General features: G+C 29.3%; 1 protein-coding gene across 1 annotated transcript in view; it reads left to right on the top strand.

The window, feature by feature from the left end:
• The window catches only part of LOC126741324 (glutaredoxin domain-containing cysteine-rich protein CG12206-like), a 44685-nt gene that overhangs the window by 7277 nt on the left and 16010 nt on the right, over positions 1-21398 (top strand). Inside the window, exons 2-3 of the mRNA XM_050447719.1 lie at positions 10456-10794; positions 20750-20953. Of these exons, the coding sequence (XP_050303676.1) occupies positions 10458-10794; positions 20750-20953 (541 nt within the window). The 5' untranslated portion in view covers positions 10456-10457. The remainder of the gene's footprint in view (positions 1-10455; positions 10795-20749; positions 20954-21398) is intronic.

Here is a 21398-nt window from a genome sequence, read left to right as displayed (position 1 = left end):
TTCAAAAAAATACGGACCAATGACACCACCAGACCATAATGCACACCACACAGTCACCTTTTCGGGATGCAAAGGCCTTTCTACGATCACCTGAGAATTTTCAGAACCCCATATGCGGCAATTCTGTTTATTTACGTAGCCACACAGCGTAAAATGAGCCTCATCACTGAAGAAAATTCTGCTCGAAAAATGAGCATCAGCAGCTCGTTGTTCAAGCACAAAATTTGCGAATGTTCTGCGTTGTCCATGGTCTGTAGGCTTAAATTCTTGAGTGAGTTGGACCTTGTACGGATGGAGCTGTAAATCCAAATGCAAAACTCGCCACAGTGAGCCGTAAGACAAACCCAAATTTTGAGCACGCCGAGGAATTGATAAATTTGGGTCTTCCTCCACACAGCAGCGACATTTTCAGCTGAACGAACGTTACGGTGATGCACGTGCCTTAGAATATCAGTAACGGATTAAGTCTCTTCAAAGTTTCTTACTGTGTTCGAAATTGTTTGCTCTGTAGGACGATTATGTGCACCGTAGTCAGCTCGTAAAGCTCTAAAGGTTGACACAGGAGAATCACCATTTTTATAGAACAATTTAATAATTTTAGTACGTTGTTCGACTGTTAAACGATCAATATTTATAAATGGCAAACGTTTAACTAAAAAAAAACGCTTCACGTGACGTTTATTTCTGACAGGTGTCAAACGGCAGGGTTGTACTTAGCCAACGAATTGGATAACCCGCTATAAGATTGAACGTCTCCCTTTATATCTAAATTGACGATGATTCTTATTTAAGAAGTTATCAAAGGGTCATTTGTTTTGAAGAAATGAAAGCAATGTATATAATATCAAAGCGTACAATAATCATTAGGTGTACGGTACGATATAAGTCTCATTAGTAGAGGCATATTTTAAGACGGCTCATTAAAACCGTAGTGGTTCTGTCTTGCAATGAACCCAATTGTATTGTAAATATTATGACGAAAAGAAAATTAAATATAGTGACTTTGGGAATGCACAGTGGACAAATCATTTAGGCAATGGAGGCCTAGATACCAATCACAAGGGACATATCGAACAGCAAAAAATAAAAAGAGAATAATAAAAGGGCCGAATTCTTGTCTTCGGTGACCACTGGAAAAAATCTGGACAAGCCAGTTTTTAAGATTTAAGAAGATATTTAGGATCGCTCGTTTTGAAATGAAAGCACTGTATATTTGGACGTTTTAATTCAAAAAAAGTTTTAACAATAAATGAAGCACTAAGGTAGAGAAATTTACGGATGTTACGAAATCAAATAAGACTTAATATAGGTAAATTATAATATTTATTTATTTTTTCCGTGCAATAAAATTATATATAAATAAATTTTAACACTGTTTCAAATATGTTTATAGTAACGAAAAAATCCAACTGCCGTTGGTAAACCAGATGCTATTTTGTAATCTGCACTTAAACGGCACTGGCTGACGGTTCAACGGAATTCAATGTTCAGTTAGACTTTGAAATAAGCGTTAACTTTATTAGCCGCAAGAAGATAATGCACAGTTATATCTTATAGTTTCTGCATATTTGATTTTTTTCACTAAACTGAAGTTTTATTTTTCTTTGGGTGTAAGTCATAATAAAGTGTCAAAAGAATTTATATTAAGCCGGATCTATTTAGGCAACCTGAAACTACTAAGATCTTGTTTAAAAAAATAACTACAGCTTAAATAAACCTTACTCAATAATAATTTTAAAAGGTTACATGTATTTTATTAAGCTTCATTAGTGGTTTTTAGTACAAAATAAAAAGTTCCTAATTAATATTCCAAGCTGAAATATATTTTTTCATACTCAACACAACAGACATCTGCGATTAAAATCTGTGATTATTGTAAATAAAAGAGACAAAAGCAGGTTGGGTAACCTGTAACTCTTACCTGGTGACCTTCAGCGACATACCTACTTTGGAATCGTGCGGCCTTTCTTGATAGGTAGATAATCATCTGTTGCGCGTAGTTTTAGGAAGATATTCTCTTAGCAAAAAATACACAAAGTGCAATCTTGGTTCTCTTTGTGAATCTATTGATGAATGACAAAATTTGAATTGCTTCGTTTTTATCTTCGTTGATGAAATCCATTATTCTTTTTCCATTAAGATGCAACTCACGCTATCAACCACCAGTCAACCTAAAGATCATCGAGTGAGATCGATCAATGAAAGCTGATTAGTCACTTATAAACCGATATCGATAAAAAACAGTCTGCTTCTTAAATACAAGCGAAAGACTGCTTTGATTAACCAGTAAGATTTACCGATGATTAATAAAAATGAACGTATTGTTAAAATAAGTCATACTAAACGTTATATTTGAGTTTGCAAAAGAAAGTTACGGCTTAGACATGTTTAAGGGGCTTACGTATGGTTTATAAAGAATTATTTAATTTCCTAAAGAAGATGTGTCATCGCTGTATATTAGTCTCTCTATTAAAAATATTACATTTACCTTAGGAGCGTATAAAGTCACATTAGTTGCATTTATTTCCTTGATAAATGGATAGTATTTCATTTAATATATAGCACTGGAAAATGGAAATAACCTTTCTTCTAAGGTTATTTTACTCTTGCCTTTGAAGCATATAGTACATAAGATCGTAAATTTTTGGGTCAAATTAATTCATTTCATGATGGAATTTATATATAATTTTTGCCCTAAAAAAAATTAGAAGAAATAAGGAAGAAGAAAATTTATTAAGAATAAAAATATTAAATGTTAATAACGCAATAACGCCAGTTCTAATGATTGATTGCCATCAACAAATTATTAATTTAAATAAAAGTCATAATATCCTGCAACTTACATATATAGTTAAAACCATCAAAACAATTTCATTTTTTGAAAGATCTATTTATTTTTTTAATATTATTAATTTGAGAAATGTCATAAAAAATATCAGAAGTTTATCTCTGGATAATTGCTTTTTTGCCACCATTGAAAAACTCTTAGAATTAATAATTCTTCTAAAATTCTATTAACTACTCATACAGGATTCTGACTCTTAAGGGTGTTAATCCTTAAATGATTTTAATCAAAAAAGTTCAAATAAGCTATGTCCTAAACTCCGTAGCTTTTAAGCTACAGGGTGTTAAAATATTTTACATAATCCCCTTTTGTTCTGCCACTGTTAAGTTTGCATTTACTATTATTGACCAAAGTTGTTGATTTTTGCACTATAATTCATTAATAATTCGCTTACGTAGATATGTAAATGAGTATCTACCCCAAATTTATATAGACATTAATAATAGAAATAATTAATCAGTTACCAGTTGTAATAGATGTAGAATTTACTAAGTACCCTGTATCACACAACGTAAAGGTACCTAATGACATCACAATTTGATCTATTAAAGATTTTTTTATTAACAACTTAACCTAAGTTTTTCTTATTTTAATTTGCACTTAAGCGCTTGAAGAGTATCTTCTCATATAGACCCATGTACCCATATGTATTTTTTTTCTCTAGTCGCGATAATAGGTTTGTTGCATATAACTATGTCTATAACTATTGTTATGAAGATGCTTATAAATGCTATTTCAAAATTAATATTTATATTAATAATTTATTTTAAATATACTAAAATAAAGTCACTCTATTGTCAGCATTTAAAAAATGGTTATTACACAAGTTAATGCACTTTAGTTTTATATAAAAAATTGCTGGTCTTTAGGAGATAAAATATGTATGTTATTCTACCTACTAAATAAAATTTTAAACGATATTCTTTTTTCTCTAGTTCTTTAACATCTTAAAATAAATGAATAAAGCATAATTTATAGCTCATATGACCAATGACCATATGCAATTGCATATAACAGGTTTAGTATATAATTACACCTTTCGTAATCTCCATTTTTCGGACAATTCTCTTTCAAACAGCAAGAAAATTGCACAACCTGTGGGTTTGCTATCAAACCTATGGCAATTTATTATTACAATAATGATTATTCAATACGAAGCTTAACAATTCCAATAAAATTGCAAAAAAAATCATTTATGCAGATAAAGAAAGGTAAACTACATTCTAGTACAGGATTGGATTTCCTTTGCCTTTATATTTTATGAAATATTGATTGTTTAAGTTTATAGAATATATTTACACCTTAAACAGGATGCATTTACAAAATGTTTAAAAGCCTTAAATCTCCAACGTAACGGTTTAAATATTTATTTTGTAATTTATATAAGATATCAAGAAATTAAACTTCTCATTATTTTAAAATACTTTTTTCAGTCATTCCCAAAATAAACGAAATTAATAAATCATATACCTGGAATTCGGAGCTTTATTTCGGAGTTTAATGGCACATTCTTTTAAATAAATTATAACATTCTTCTTACATAATTTAATAACAGATATGTAAAAAGGGATACTCCTAAAACGGCCTTAATTTAAATGAGATTTTTTTTAAACTAACGATGAAAATCGTCCAAAAAATAAAATTTTAATTATGATTAATGTTCCAGGAATATGCATGTAAATTTCGACAAAATATAAATAATTATTCCAGTAATAATTTCTCTAAAATATTCAGATCCACGCTCTTTTTGCGGACCAACTGTAAAAATTACTTATTTAAATTATTATTTTTTATTTATATTTTAATTCATATTTTCTATATCTTAATTCCGGTATAGAGACAAACAAGTTCATGACTATGATAATATGAAAACCAACGAATAACCAGAGGTAGACCCCTGAAGCACATCTTGAGTTAATAAGCAAAACTTATCTTAAACGAATTGTATAATAAATACTTTTATGAAAATGTAAATATCTTAATTAATTCCTTAGTTAAAATAAGAGTTTTAACCTACAATTATCTTAATTCATGTTTTAAAGCATAATTGTTAGATTATTCGTGTTATAATGCTCAACTGCAAAATAAGGGAAGTCTATATTTTCTCAAATGAAATTATTTGGTTATAATCTAAGTTTAAATTTTAAAAATAATATTATAAACAGGTTCCATAATATTTAAGTTCATAACTAAAAATATCCTGCATATGTTAGTGCTCATTAAGGGTTCTAAAATATAGGTATAGTATGATTTATTATAATAGCTAACCTGGCTTAAGTAGGCCGTATTTCATTAAAAAGTAGGAAAAGCGATAATAAATAATTGTTCTTTAAAATAATAACACACACAGCTATTTTGTACTGTTAAGAGTTAAGTAAATATAAATGCATTATAATACAAATTAATTTTTGTCAATAATTAACTTATGACTATATTTTATATAAATATGTAGTGTTTTAGGGTGTAATGATCCTACGAAATAAATTAAAATTTAAAAAAAAACTCTTTCATTGCTAAAATTGCTATTTTCTTGAGAAATTAACATATGTATTATGAAACCCAATAACCCCATTCAAGTTTCAATTTTTGATTTATTGACCTTAAATCACTGTATTTTCAATATTTTAGAGTTTGTATATTTACTTACTTTGATTATCTAATGTTTCATACTTCTTTAAGTCAAAACCACTTTGCAAAGTGAAAATATCCTAAACTATAAGGAAATTCCTACTTTGTAAATCTCTCTGTCAGTTTGTTGTTTATGGTGAAAAATTAGTGAAGACACATTCTTACATAATGTAGGATCAAAAAGTATAATCGTAATAAGTAAATTAGATTTACTTTTTTCTACCCATATTAAGAAGTATAAAATATTGTAACTGTAGTATTGAAATAAAGTATTATCAGATATTCTAAATAAGGAATTGTTATTCTGAGGATCTGTAAGATTCTTTGCCTGTTTTTCCGTGAAGTGCTTATTTCTCTTTTTAATTTATAATATTTTAAATATAAATTTTAGTAATTTAGGTGATACCGTATTCTAATAAATTGTAATAATAATGTTTTCTAAAAATACAAATATAAATATCAATTAATAAATAATAAATAAATTAGTTCTTGTTTATACGCAAAAGAATATTTTACGAATAAATTTTCACTAATACTTTTTGTTAGATTTTGGAACATTTCTTCTATAATTAGGTTTTGGTACTGTGAAAACTTCTATAATATTTTATTCTCATAATCAGTAGATGCAGAAAGAAACATTAAGTATGAGATGCTGTCGCGGATACCAAAAAAAAAAAATACCTAAGGATATCTGAAAGCTTACGTGGTTGAAAATTTTCCGATGTAATAAAAATACAAGTTACCCTACCTTTAAATTCATTTTCATTTTTTTACATAACCTTCCTGTAAAAATGCATAATTCTACGAATAATGCTCCCATTTCTTTAACACATCCAAATTCGAAGCAGTTTCAAAATTTTATTACTACAGCGGTCCGTTATGAAAAAAAAACCTTTCTTATCATAAATTGATAGTCGACCCCAAGTCATTCTGCCAAGGTTTAAAAAATGAGTAGTACCTTAAGTATTTCTTATCCTAATATTCATGACAAGACAGTATAAGAATTTAATTAATTTTTTATTAATAGTGTGCCGAAAGTAAACTCTAACAGTGACATTTTTAACCAAATATACAAATCCAACTGCTTTTAATTCAAGAAAAAAAAAGCAATAGAGCGATATTAAAAATCAAGAGCACTACTGAGGGCTCTGATTCAATTAATATAAAACAGATTAATCTTGCATTTCCTATAATTATTCCATACATAACCTTTATAATCAATTATTGAATATATTTAAGTGTATTCCCAGAAGCCTGGAAATGGGCGGACATAATTCCCGTTCCTAAGGTCAGTAACCCAACAGAATTAGGGTGCATTACCGCCTTGTTAGTATTCTTTCTACTATGTCCAAGGTCTTTAAAAGAATTATTAACAACCAACTAAATGATTAAGTACAGGTCTACTTTATGTCTGTAATGACATATTTAAAGCTCTTAATGAGGGTAAATCAATCGAAAATCAAATACTGTGAACTACACTCCACTGGAATCAATGTTTTAAATAATTATCTTTTGCATAAATATCAAATGGTAAGAGTAAATTCTTCTTCATCAGATTATACAAAACTACATTAAAAGTTCTACAGGGAAGCATGCTAGGACCGTTGGTTTTTTCTTTATATTCATGCGACTCCCATAAATAACATCGAACACACAAATTTATCATTCCTTTAAACGTAGCAATCTCCTAGAATCTATGAAAGCTATCAATCCGTATCTTACTACAACATCTGATATAAGTATAAGCATTAACTAGATTTTTATCAAACTCCTAGTATTTGGGGAACCTCTTCCTAATACTGCGGACATAAGTATAAATGGCTTGTTACTAATAAGTATAATTGGCTTCTAATAATAAGAAAAATTTGGGAATTATTATGGGTACTAATCTTTTTCGTCAATCACGCATAGAACTTATTACAGAAAATTTTTCTATTCTTGAGTGTAAGTTTAAGATTGGTGCACAAAATGAAGTCACGACAAAATACTTGGGATTAACCTAATCAGTGAGGAGAGTGATCAAGCAGCTTAAAATGTAACTCGTTAATTTTTTGCTATGGTAATCGCTGATGTATGACGGCATTTGTTTTCTGAAAAAAGTGGTCGTTTTTGCGCTTTTTTGCCTTTAATTTGTCGATTGCTCCTTTACCGTCCACCATTCTGTGTTTTTGCTTGATTATGACTATTTTTGAAATGCCGTTGATAGTAAGTAATCTGCTTCAAAACTTTAATTTTATTGATCCTAACCTCTGCTTCCAACACGTTTTTGATCTAGCATTATAAAATATGCTAAACTCGTGAGCAGCATGCATAAATATGCATAAATATTTATTTAAAAAAAGAACCATGTAGTCTGTAGAGTCTTTTATTCCATCATCTGGTGTTCCACAGGACTCCCATTTAGGACCCCTTTTTTTATTATATACATTAATAATATAAAATCTTGTTTACGTTTCACTAAATTTCTATTATACGCCGATGATCTTAAAATCTACCGTACGATATTTAACATCACCGACTGCCTTACAATCCAAAGTGATCTGGATCGACTACGAGCCTACTGCGATGAAAATAGTCTCTTAACATTAAAAAATGTCAAAGTATAACCTTTTCAAGAAATAAAAATAAAATAAATTATCAATATAAATTTATTGATATTTGCTTACCTAAAGTGAACTACGTACTCGATTTGGGAATTACATTGGACTCTAAACTGATGTTTGACATTCATATTGATCTAATAGTATCAGAATCTTTTAGATTGTTGGGTTATAGTTTTCGTAAATGTGAAATGTTTTCTAGTTCTCGAGATATTAAATGTTTATTTAATACATTTATTCTTGGCAAATTGAACTTTGGAAGCATTATTTGGAACCCTAGGTATGGAATTTACATTGATCGATTGGAGAGCATCCAAAACAATTTTTTAAGATTTCTTTCTTTTAAAACCCGCTTCGGTTCATATCATGCTGTCAATTCAATTCGAGAGCTTTTTGGCGTGATTTCACTTCTCGACAGACGTTTGATAACTGATGTTTCGTTTTTATATAAAGTAATGAATTGTCAGCTAAACACTTCTCCTATTTTGTAAATTTAACATTCCTTAAGTCAACATCAGATCGAGCGAATTATTTTTTATTCCATTCAGGAAAACAAATAATGGTCAGAACTCTCCATTATGTATAATAACAAAAAGTTATAATTTGTACTGCCGTTCATTGGGCGTTTTTAACATGTCACTTAGTACAGTCAAAAAGACTTTAAAACGAAATATTGTCTTTGAAAGTTTATGAGGCTAATGTAGAAATTTAGCATTAAAAAGTTGCTTTTTTTACGTATATTCTTTTATATTCAAATTATTTCGATTTATGTACTTAACCATTTAGTCTTTATATTATTCTTAATAAAATAGTATATTTAGGTTAGTTAAGATAAGTTGTGGATACTTTTTTGGGCTTGTAGCCTGTTGTATCCCTATATGATCACCAAATAAATAAATAAATATGTGAACATCACCTTCTTTGATCATATTCATAGCTTTCGCTATTTCTCTCACTTTAATTAGACGGTCGTTTAACATCATTTGATCAACTCTAGCAATGTTATCGTTCGTGGTTGCGGTTGGTTGCGTCAGTGATCTGTCAAACTTTGAGAATGATTCTAGACTTATTCATAACATTATAAAGTATCACCCTACAGATCCTCAAGTTCTGCATACTTTGGATGTGACACAGAGGAATCTATCGGATTGGTTTCTATTAAATCAACTTAGCCTTAACAGGTCCAAAACTCAAAATCTAAACTTTACCTTTCGTCGAAGTAATCCAAATCTACCCTATGATGACTATGTTAAGTTTCTTGGTGTTACTTTTGATCCCTCTTTATCCAGGAAGCAGCATGCTCTAAAACTAAGTAACAAACTTTCTAGAGTCATCTTTTTAATCAGGCTAATCATGGTTACTTTTCTTCCCAGATGTCTTATGGAATATTAAATTGGGGTCGTAGTCCTCATACAAAAAGGATTTTTGGTTTGCAGAGACGGTGTGTGAGAATCCTGGCAGAATTGGGTTATCGTGAGTCTTGTCAGCAATACTTTGTAGTATTTAAACTTTTAACTTTTCCATCTTTATACATTTGTACATCTCACAGTTTTCATTGCATAGTAATTTGCAAGATCGATTAACTGGTAATCGCAATGACATAAACACGAAGGCACTGACTATTTTTGTATAAATTTCTTTAATGCCCTACCTGGCAATTTGGTCGAAAGGTTAAGGCTTACTTAATGGCAAAGGCTTTTTATCCATTGACTATTTCTAAAGTGACTTCTTGGACTTAGTGTGATAAGATCTGTATTAATGTCTAGATGTAAGATCTATTGTGTTTTTATATGCATATGTATCACCTCATAGATCCCTCTTTTGGATCATGTGAAAACTGTATAAAAGTGAGTTATAAATAAATTTTATTTTATTCTGATCTGTTGACCTGTATACACATTTTTTATGTAATGATACCAATAAATATTTTATTTGAGTGGGTATTTTAATCATTATTTCCTAAGGTGGTACTGGCACATTTTAATTCAACTACTATCCAAAATTTAACAGTAGTATGATTGGTCCACATAGGAGTATGGTCTTTTAGAAACAAATATTTAATAAAAACTTAAAAATCAATTTTCTTCATTTGCACAAAAATACTTACACAGAGTCACCTAAATAATTGGTAAACAACAACAGGGCATCTTGAATTATAAACTTTTATTAATAATCGTCACTAACTTTTATTAATAATCGTCGCATTAAAAATTTTTGTATAATATTACGCTAAGTATCCTCATAAAAAAGCATCATTAGGTCATGCAGTTTCTAAAATATATTTTAAGAAAAGTAATTAATCAGCGATAAGGTATCAGGCAGCTGGTGCCGATCCTGTTAAATGAACCTAACAACAACTATTATTAGAATTATTACTTCTAGCAATGTCCGAACACCAAGAGCCAGTCACCTGTGTACCGCCACCGCTTCCACCTAAGACCAAGAGATATCACGCCGTTACAACGGACAGAGACATAGTAATCAGTGCTCATTCTAACCGCAACAATTCGACGGTCAACCTCAATACGGTCGACGTGAATGTGCCCGGTTTCCGCGAGTTAACGTATTCATGCGAAAATAGTGGTGAGAGTCACGTTGTTAAGATCCGAATTAGTCCGGAAGTGGTAGGGGGTAGTGACGGAACAGTGTGTTGCAGTGAAGAGGGTGGTGAGAGGGAGCTATGTTCTAAGTTGGATAGTGGATGCAGCATAAGAATATCTGGTAAGCATTTTTCAGTAAGTTTTCAGCTATGGCTGCAGCTATTCTATAAGGGTTTCTAAAAGACTCCTTGGAACGTCAAAATCACGTTATTTTCTCTGAAATTGTAATACAAATAGTAAGCTTTATTGGGATACGTTTGAGTAGAATGGATATTCTAATATTTTAGAATGTAAAGATTTTTGATATAAATGAAGAAGCAGTGTATAAAATATGTAATAAGATTTTTATTAAAGGCCCACGAATTTTATGATATTAAATAATAATTCTGTAATCCAGCGACAACAAAATTAAAATCGTTCTACCGATACATTAATTTATCTAGTTTTTTATTTTTCATGCAATTTTATAAAAAACTTAGTCAAGATTATATGTATTTTGCATTGACCTATTACTGTCTCAATCCTATGAATATTTTTTAGCATGTAGGGACATGAACACTGATTTGCAAATTATCCATAATATTTCCATAGACAGTACAAAGAATTTAAGTTTTTTATATCGACTCAGATCTAAGATTCTCGAGTAGTAGCATCAATTATACAGAAAAGGTTTGGAAAACTTAGATTATTGTATATGTTTAGAGAAGCCTTTGATTCGGCTCGATTTATATGAGTCAACAGTACTATTCAATTTGAATTACTGTGATATTGTTCATATGCGTTATCTAACTCAGCATGAACATTTATCGTTAAAGAAAATTCAAAATGGATCCCTGTTGTTCAGTTATGGTGTTCGTTAATTGGATTATATATTGCCGCATATAAAAGAATCCGGTTGGCTTAATATAGAAGAAAGATATCAGTTTTAATCTCTATACCGAAAATCTAAATCTAAATTCAGCAACTCATGCATTTAATGCTCTACCTCCTAGCATTACCAGAACTTCATCTTCATTTAATTTTCGTAGAAAGACAAGGGATTTCTTACAAATCCTCCATAGTAGTCGATACTAGTAAACTTAATTTAGTGAATATTAGATTCAGTGACTATTGGATTATACTTTATAATTACTTTATACCTGTATAGTGTTAAAAGTCATTATCATTGCATTAAGCAAATTTTTATAAATAATATATTGGGTGGTTGTATGACCAGCTTCAGTTGGATATCTTCATCCCATTTATCTTCTTCAGCTTTATACTATTTGTTGTATAAATAATATAATCTTTTTGATTTTGCATGACATTCTCATGGATATCCTATAAGCCTTCGACATCTTGGACTATCAAAAACAAACAAACTTTTTTTTTAATATACATGTATCCGTAAATAGGCCGTTTGGGCTGTGATCACTTTTTGCCTCTATTATGAAAAAATATTCTTTACAAATAACTTATGTTTTAAATATGACGGGGTACCTTCATATTTCTCCATATTCCTAACCTGGTAGTTGGATCAGCGATTTCCCTCCGCATTCTGCGCAATCTCCGCATTCTTCTGATCTCAACCAAAATCTGAAAGCTTTAGTGTACGAAATATCTGTTTGTGGATATGGTGAAGATAATGGTACGGTATATACGTATAAAAATGTAGCATGTATAAAATAAATAAATATGTTTATTTTATTTACCTTTATTATCCCTTATATTGTATCGGAATTTAAGTTGAAACAGTTGAATTAATGTACTTTTACTCATTTCGCAGGTGTCATGTTGTGCATACTTAATAACCTGTGGGTTTCCAGAGTAATTTATTTTAGATCCCTAATTTCTTATTATTTGGTTATATGATATAGATAAAGTTCAGATTTGTGTCACTGTAGCTTTTTCCCAAAATAATTTCTCAGTTTCCTTAGATAAAATATATAACGCAGAGGATCATTTACCTCGAATAGTTTGAATACGTTGTCTTCTAATACATAATACAAAAACAAAATCAATCGTTATGTACTTTGTCAATGTGTATAGCGTTTGGGTCAATCACGAAACCAACTGGCTTCATATTTCATTTATTATTTATCTAATAAAATTATTGAATGCTCTTTGTAAAAAATGTAATATCTTTAGTTAATAAATTACTTATTTATTAATATTAGATGTAAATAAATTTCATCATAGCTTAAGAATTAATGTATACAGCAAGATTTAGAACATGTCGTATTTTTTAAATTCCGCGGCACAGTACGGTCATTTTCCATAGAAGTATCTTATAATCCGTTATGAACCTGTCCTACTATTCATTAAGCCACAGGGTTTGTAATATTTACAGTTTTAAACAAGAGTATGTATGTACCCTTTTTATTTAACAAGCATTCTTAATTCTTAAGTTAGTTTAGTTCATTGACTTACTTGAAATTGAATATTTTTGAATGATTAACATTAAATATTTATAGTATGTATGTTCCTCTTTATTTAACAAGCATTCTCAATTTTCAAGTTGGTTTAGTACATTAACTAACTTGAGAATTAGAGTAATTACTCTAGAATTAGAAAAAAGGGAGACTATTTTAACTTAAAGGTTTACGAGATGGAAATCTATTTGACCTTACATCAAGTGGAATATTTAAATCTTTCTTAGAGTCTAATAAATATTTTCAATGGGATTTATATCCAAAATGGCTCAATCCATTGAATAACCTTATTAGTAAAATGGACATTTAAATATTAAATAACTTATAATTTTAAATCTCTAACAATCGGGCTTTATTAACCTATCCAAAGAAAAACATAACTTGCTTTAACAATATCTAAAGGATCATTAGCAAATACTATGTCTGTTTTTGAGTCATATTAGCGTAGAATATAGAAAAATTTAGTAGAGGAAGTCTTTTCTCCACAAATAAAATGTAATTCCAATGCATTTCGGTAAGTGTTCTTGCCATCATCAGACTCTAAAATATATTAAAAACAGTTTAAAAAAATTATCAGGTTAGTCTGTTCAGGAAACTGTAACGGAACTGGTTATAACATGTGCAAGAGCTAGGAGGATACGGTAGCTGACATAACAGGTAAAATAAATAATAGTGATTCATTATATTTAAATTTTGTGGTATGAATTACGTTCAGTTTGAGTACTTACTTTTGAATCCATTCTGCAAGCTGCCTTATGTGTTATCTAAGGGATCAAAGTTAGAAATGCTGATCTACACTAACTGTTGTCGTACTTGTACGATATGCAGAAGATTGCCTTCTAATCCAAACTCTAATTATCATTAGCAGTTAATATTCTTGAAATACATCGTATTGAGTATTTCTGCGCTTTGATGGCATTCAGACACATCAAAATTTACCATAAACTCTTAAAAATGTATGTGATTATGGAAAAAAATTATTGAACTGAATTAATTTATGATATCTTTTTTATCAAGTCAGTCTTACTTAGTAAGCTTCTTGGTCTTAGCGTTTTGGGTCCTCTTCTGGACTGTTTGAGGAGCTACATTGGTTTATCTAGTTCCACTTGGTGGCACAAGGATCTCGCCTTTGACCTCTGCTATTTAATTTCTTAATTAATGATATCAATTTCTGTTTTGACCATGGCCATTTTCTATTCTTTTCTGAGGACCTTAAGGTTGTTCAGGGGAATGGCCTGCACTGATGACTGCCTTGCACTTCAGGATGACCTTAATAATCTGGCACTTTGGTGCCACGTGAATGGCATGAATCTTAACATCTCCAAATGCAAAGTCATTAATTTTTTTAAGGCAAAACATATATGAATCACATTATTATCTCTCAAGTCTCTCAACTTCAAATCTCTCAAGTTGTTACGATTCATTAAACGTGATACCAGAAATGTTATTCACGGTACCTCTATTAAAAGCCTATACTTTGCTTTTGTCGAAACCAACTTGGGTGATGACTCAAGAAGCCAAAAATGTACATTTTATATCCACAGACTGGAGAGAGTTTAGCGTACATTTTGGAGGTACATTCACTACAGGTTAAGAAGGTCGTTATAAGGCTATCTGATCAATACTTAATCTTGAAACCTTAGCATCTAAAAGAAAGCAGAAAAATTGAAAAATTATCTATAGGTAAGTAATATAATAATAGTAATAAATCATAGATTATCCACATCTCACTTCACCAATCACTTTAATGCACCATCTTGCAATATATGTTCCATCTAAGCTTTTCATCTATCTTTTCACAGAACAAATGATGCCAAAAATTAAGTTAATATAATATATAAGTTTTTGTTTATATAAATTGTTTAATTTGTGTACCTATATAAGTAGATTTTTTAAACTTTATACATATAAGTAAATGCCTTCAGTCTAAAAAAATATCAGTAACTATTAATAATAATTTATGTTAACATATATAATATAAATATATATGTTATACCATATCCTTGCATAGGTCCAGCTTCAGTCCTAGTTGAATGGTTTTTCACTTTATATTAAAGGGTAATTATTATAAATTAAAATATATTACATTTTATTTATTACCAAATAATTCATAAGGGATTTGGCAATAGCATAACAACAGGCAAAAACTGAATTTATGTAGGCAGAAAACTGCTGAACATCTTTATTTAATTTCACGATCTTATTGTCAAGTGAATTAAGTTCAACATAATAAAGCTTATGTAAAGGTTCTGTTGGACGCTATAAGAAATATGTAATATCGACCTAATTATGCACTAATGTATTAATTAATCTAATTATGCAGTAGTATTTAAATAAGTTGCACGTTTAAATTAATTTTGCATACATTTAACCGGTTAAATGAAGACTATTTTTCATTTAAATATTAATAATAATATTCATTTTATAAGACAAAAAGATGATTTCAATAAAGTTCATTTTAGAACCGGCCAATGTAATAAATCTTTAAAAAAATTTTGGTAAAGCAGTATGTTCACCTTCCATTTCTTTTAAGTATATCTAAATAATTTTGATCTTTTCCTTAGATAGACTTGGTTGTTTGCATAAAAAATACATTTACAGTATACTGCAACAACCGACCGGAAATAATTAGGCAACTGAATTTTATTCAAATAACTTGAATCCTAAATATTCTAAAAAAGTCTCTCTATTTGTATATTTTGTTCTACATCGTACCTAAAAAATAGCAGAATGTAAAGCTACTTTCCATAATATCTCTGAGCCTAATTAACAATTTTATTACTGTCTCTTTTCTATAATGAACTGATGTATTTTCTGCGATTTAAAATTCTACATATTGTTAAATTATTTACATCTAGTGGTCATATTACATTAAAAAAAATTAAAGAAAAAGTTAATGCAAACTTTCAAATGTGTGTTTTAAACTTATAGTTTTCCCTATTTCTTCTATTACCCCTACTATTCAAGACGGGTTTCTCTCTCTATTTCTCTCTTTACACCTTTAGTGACAAGATGTAGCTCTATAATCTCTAATAACTCAAAAACAGGGCTCTATCTTTACACCTAGCCTCCACTAGGTGGAGCCATAAGTGTCCTTATACTTTGAACCCAGTTAAAACCTACCTCTATATTTTATAACTATAAAGTACTTAAACCATTATGATTAGACTATAAGTTCCTAGTTAGTAAGAACTGACTGAAGTTACCTGCTAAGACACAAAAGTCCGTGTAAAGAAAATTAAATTTGGTATGACAGATATACAGAGGGCTACAATAGAATTAAAGATATTAAACATACGAGTATAATATATCTTTGCTGTAATTCGGTGAAAGGATTCGTATTCCATGAGACAAATGTGCATATAATAACGTGAAAATATATCTTGGTACTTTATTGATTGTGCTTTTTTGTATTTTTTTAGGTATATTTAAATATATTTTTATTTCTCTAATATCAATTTTACATTAACTATTTATTATTTAAACATAATACCAAACAAAGTTATTAATAGAACCATATTTTTTTCATTTTTTGTTAATAAACAAACTCATAAACTATATGACTATATACATTTAATTAAAGTTTTTCTCCAAATTCTTCAAACAATAATACACTATTTAATTTAAAATTTGAACATGTCCGTATATCTTTAGATGCTACATTTAATTTTTTTCATCTGTTTTTAACGTCAACGGACATATACACAAATTAGTACTTTTATAATATTATTATTATTCAACCAAGGTTATTTTTTACGCTAGATTGTATAAAGGAGTGTAATGTTATAGTAAGATATGCGTTTCGAGGTCATACTTCGGCTTTGGTCTGATTAACGACATATTTTTAGCTACCTAATTTTAGTTGGTATTTACATATAGCGGTACTTAATTATTATAATTCCTGCTTAAGATGGTTCTATATATCAGTCAAGGTTGGTAGTTTCAAAAGGTTAATCAATTAAACCTATTGGCACAGATTTTAGAAACATTTTATTAATTAAACTCTTGACCGATTTTGTATAAGAGTAAATTAAAAACTGTAAAATTTTACTCTCAAAAAAACTGTACACTTTAGCTTAAATAATTATGTTCCTTAAAACCTACAACTTGTATGTTGTATTTGATTTTTATAAATAATGCATAATTTTTTCCACCATAGTAGACGAAAGATGCATAAAATAAAAAATATGTTCGACTACATGCATTCAATAACTATTTAATATTCTGTCTGAATGTTATAAATGAATAATATTGGACTATTCTCTTTGACTTACACAAACATGGCTCACCCATGCAACTTTTTTATTTTTCTAATAATGCGTGGAAAATAATAATATAACTAATTATCATAATAATCAAAAACTCATAACAAATCTATAAAACAATTTTGTAGTAATAAACTATGGTAATCAAATCATATTTGATTGAAAAAAGTCAAGATTTTACTTCAGAGAAAAGAAGAATGTGCATGTGAGCAATTATTTTACAATTCATAATAATATTATTTTATGAGAAATATTATCCTTCAATATTAAGGCGTCGGTCGACCTTAAACTTTAGATTTGATATTTAAAACCAATAAAACTCCTGGTATTACTAGAAGATGCTGCGCCCGACTTTCTAAATTTAATTTTGCTCGTATTCAGTTTTTATTAATTAGTTGTTGATTCAGGTATCTCCGGTTAGACGGTCGATTTTTTAACCTTTTTATTGTTATATTCAAGATTTATAGATATGCAGAGTGAGTCATTAATATTGCACGAAAGAGCGAATTCCCTGCGGAGATACAGGGCGTTGAAATTTTAATTTTATTTTCAATTTTTCTAATCAATTTTAAAATAAACGAGAAAAACCATATGAAATTAGGTATAGGGCGCTTTTCTAAGGTGCTGAATTTAAATTTATCAAAAGTTTTAACTCACTAATACACGGCTTTTGAGTTTTTAAATACAACAATGAAAACAACCATAGTATTTATCCAATTTAATTCTTATAAAATCAAAGGTTCTTACAAAAAGGAAAAGTGATTAATATGACGTAAAACATAAACTAGAAGTAGAGGTTATAAAATTTGTAGATACTGTTTCCAACCAATTTCAATGCAAGCACCTACCCTACGAACCATTGATCAAAAATGTCTGCTGTGTTTCGAATTGTTGCGCAACTTACTACTATCCTATTTCTTAACTCTTCAATATTTTTAATTGGAGTAGCATAAACTAATATTTGTTTTAAGTAACCTCAGAGAAAAAAGTCTAATGAGTTTAAATCGGGAGATCGCGGAGGCCACTGTTGTGAACCTACGTGGCCTATCCAGAGATTGAGATTCTCTATCTAAACATTATCGAGCAATTAAGCTAAAGCATCCTCGTGCATAAAAAAAGTTTGATATTTTAGCTTAAGGGGGCCTTTTTCTATTAATTCAAACAGTCCCTCTTCGAGAAAATGCCGATAAACATTTCCAGTTATTCGTTCTGGTAAAAAAAATGAACCAATTAAGTTATATATAATATTGCATTAACCGAAAATTGTTGCTGGTACCTTTTAATAATTCCATGCATTCCATGCATATATGTGATTATTGTGAAAATTACAACTGATTATTTTCTCCTATTCTTTGTTTTAGCCATTGAGAAAATGCGAGGAAAATCACCTGGTAAAAGGGCTTGCACTGATATAAGGGAACTCTTGTTCACTATTTTGTAGACTATCGATTGATCAATATTTATATGTAGTAATCTTTTTTGTACTTATTGTAGGTTCTCCTCACTTTGGTTCAACACTGCCTCTTCCGCTTCTACAGTTGCAACTGTACGAAGTCGTTCAGTCTTAGCGGTCAATTTGTTGAAACTACCATGTTCACCGAGTCGCTGATGAAGGCAAATTAACATTTGACTATGTAGAATAGCACGATTCGAGAATAATTCTAAATACACAATACAAATTCCCAAAAACAAAATTATATGTAGCAATTAAACATAATATATAAAAAAAGTTTATACGTATTTTTTTTTTAAAAAGTCAGCTGAACAAGTTTGATCTTTATATTATATTAAATTTTATTAGTTTTTGAGGATTAGGTAAGGATCTTATGTACATACACAGCTTCTATCAGAAATAAACATAACTATTATATCCATACTTTTAATCTTATACGCGCAAATATAAAAAAAGAATAACATAAACTTATTTACGTAGATAAATAATAAAGATCAATAATATAGTTTTTAGAAGAATTAATCACTTAAACCTTTAATGATCCCATTTGTTATTAATTTTAATCCTAATTCCAATAATTATTTATAACAATAATTTACTTAAGATATAATAGATTTTATTAATATAGCTAGAGTTTTATCTGTCGCCTCTTGAGATATTTTTTTTCAATATCTCTTAATATTTGTTTTTAAACGTGAAAAAAAAGAAAATCCATATTTACTAGATGAAAATCCTTGTCCTGATTATGGCCTTGTATCAGCAAATACTTCAGTACACGTATTTAAGAGATCTCATTAATCTTTTAAATAAATGCAATTCTGTTTTTTATTTAATGATGAAAAATCTTAATTTGTCAAATTTACGTTTTTGATGCTCATTGATCGAAAAGCTAAAAAATGCAGTAAATATTTCTTCACCTAAAAATATTTTAATCAATTTGGCAATACCAACCGATTGCGTGCTTAAATCAATGTATGTACTTGTAACAAAACAAATAAAAATGGAAAGAAATAATAGTACTCGAACAAATTTCTATTTCTAATGCACTACTTATTCTTTTAATTTAAGGTTACTTTTTTACTTTAATTTGCGTAATTTATTAGGTTATACGTCACAATGCGAATTAAGAAGTCTAGCAGGCATAACCACATGCAATTTTATAATCAAAAATTCTCGAGGATATTCTGCAATTCAATTTACAGTCGAATTATGAATTAACTGTTTTCTTAGAGCAGGAAAACTGTGTCTTCTTGTTTTAGAGTCATTGCGCTATATTCAATGAATCTATTTGACGAACCCTATTAGGTAAATACTGATTCTTTCATTGAAAGATTTTAAAAATAAATGGTGATGGCCACAATATGATAAAATAATACTTGTGAAATGAAATCGCCATATAATAATAACTAAATTATGATATCTCTACTCGGGATATTGCTTAGTCTGCACCATCTTTTGCAGATGATAATTATTTAATATATTGTTGCTGGTTTATTAGGGAAGAATTCTACGGCCCTTAATTATACCTTTTTATTACAAGCTAAAGAATTTTAAGCTATCTTCTCTTTTGTATTGATCTCACGAACATGCCCTCAGTATAGTACCTTCTGGAATAAAACTAAAATTTAACCTGTTTATATCCGATAAGTACTTAGGACTCTATAAGTAATTTAAAATACGACCCTAATGGCACAGACCATTGAGGGAATATTTCAGAAAACGTTTTTTTATATATATATTTTTCTCTGACTTGTACCTTTTAATTTAAATACAGTTCTAAAATATTTTATTGGTTCTTTTTTCGAACAAATTAATAAATTTAAGTGTTTGCTTTGAAGTATTATGGAATGATAAGGCTCTGGATATTTAAAATTGGTTACTTTGTATCCATTGACTACAGAGAACATAATATTTTTATAATGTGATAATTAGGACTTTTTTTTTCAGTTAACAATAATACAATGGTCGATACGGCTGAGAGGTCTAACCTACCCCATTACTTTTTTAATCAATTTGGAGGACTTATGAGCAGTGGACAAATAAGTCCGAGTGACACGTTAGACTCAGGGACCGGCAGCGATTTGGATGGGACTCCTCCACCTTTTATGAAAAAGAAAAATTCTGTTGGGGGAGTGAGTGTTACTGTTATTGGTAGGTTACTATATTTGTATTTATATCTGCTATTTATAAACGAAGTGAATTTGAATTTACATTATATGTACTGATTTATGTACTGAAGATAAAGCTTAATAAATTTTCTCAATTGATAAAAGAAATAATTGATACTATCCTTATTCTAATTTTTTAGTTTTTTTACTTATTACAATATAAAATATATTTTACTTAAGAAAAAAATTCCCTGCAAAGCTCTTTCTAGTGGGTTAGTAATAAAAGTATCAGTTTTTTTAAATTTCAGACTCCAGTGAATATACTGCCTGAAGTTAATAAAGCGATAGTGACTGGCAGATAAGTCCAGGCATTAAATAATCTGGAAACGTTGCTTAACAAATTATTTTCCTATTCTTCTGAAAGTTTTGCATGTTATCATAATATTATTTATCAGTGAAGTAAGAAAATTACCTACGGCATTAAGATC

The sequence above is a fragment of the Anthonomus grandis genome, chromosome 10 (genome assembly GCF_022605725.1).
Source record: "Anthonomus grandis grandis chromosome 10, icAntGran1.3, whole genome shotgun sequence".
In the NCBI taxonomy this organism is placed as follows: Eukaryota; Metazoa; Arthropoda; class Insecta; order Coleoptera; family Curculionidae; genus Anthonomus; species Anthonomus grandis.
The sequence above is the reverse complement of the archived record's forward strand: the minus strand, read 5'-3'. Positions and strand labels throughout refer to the sequence as shown.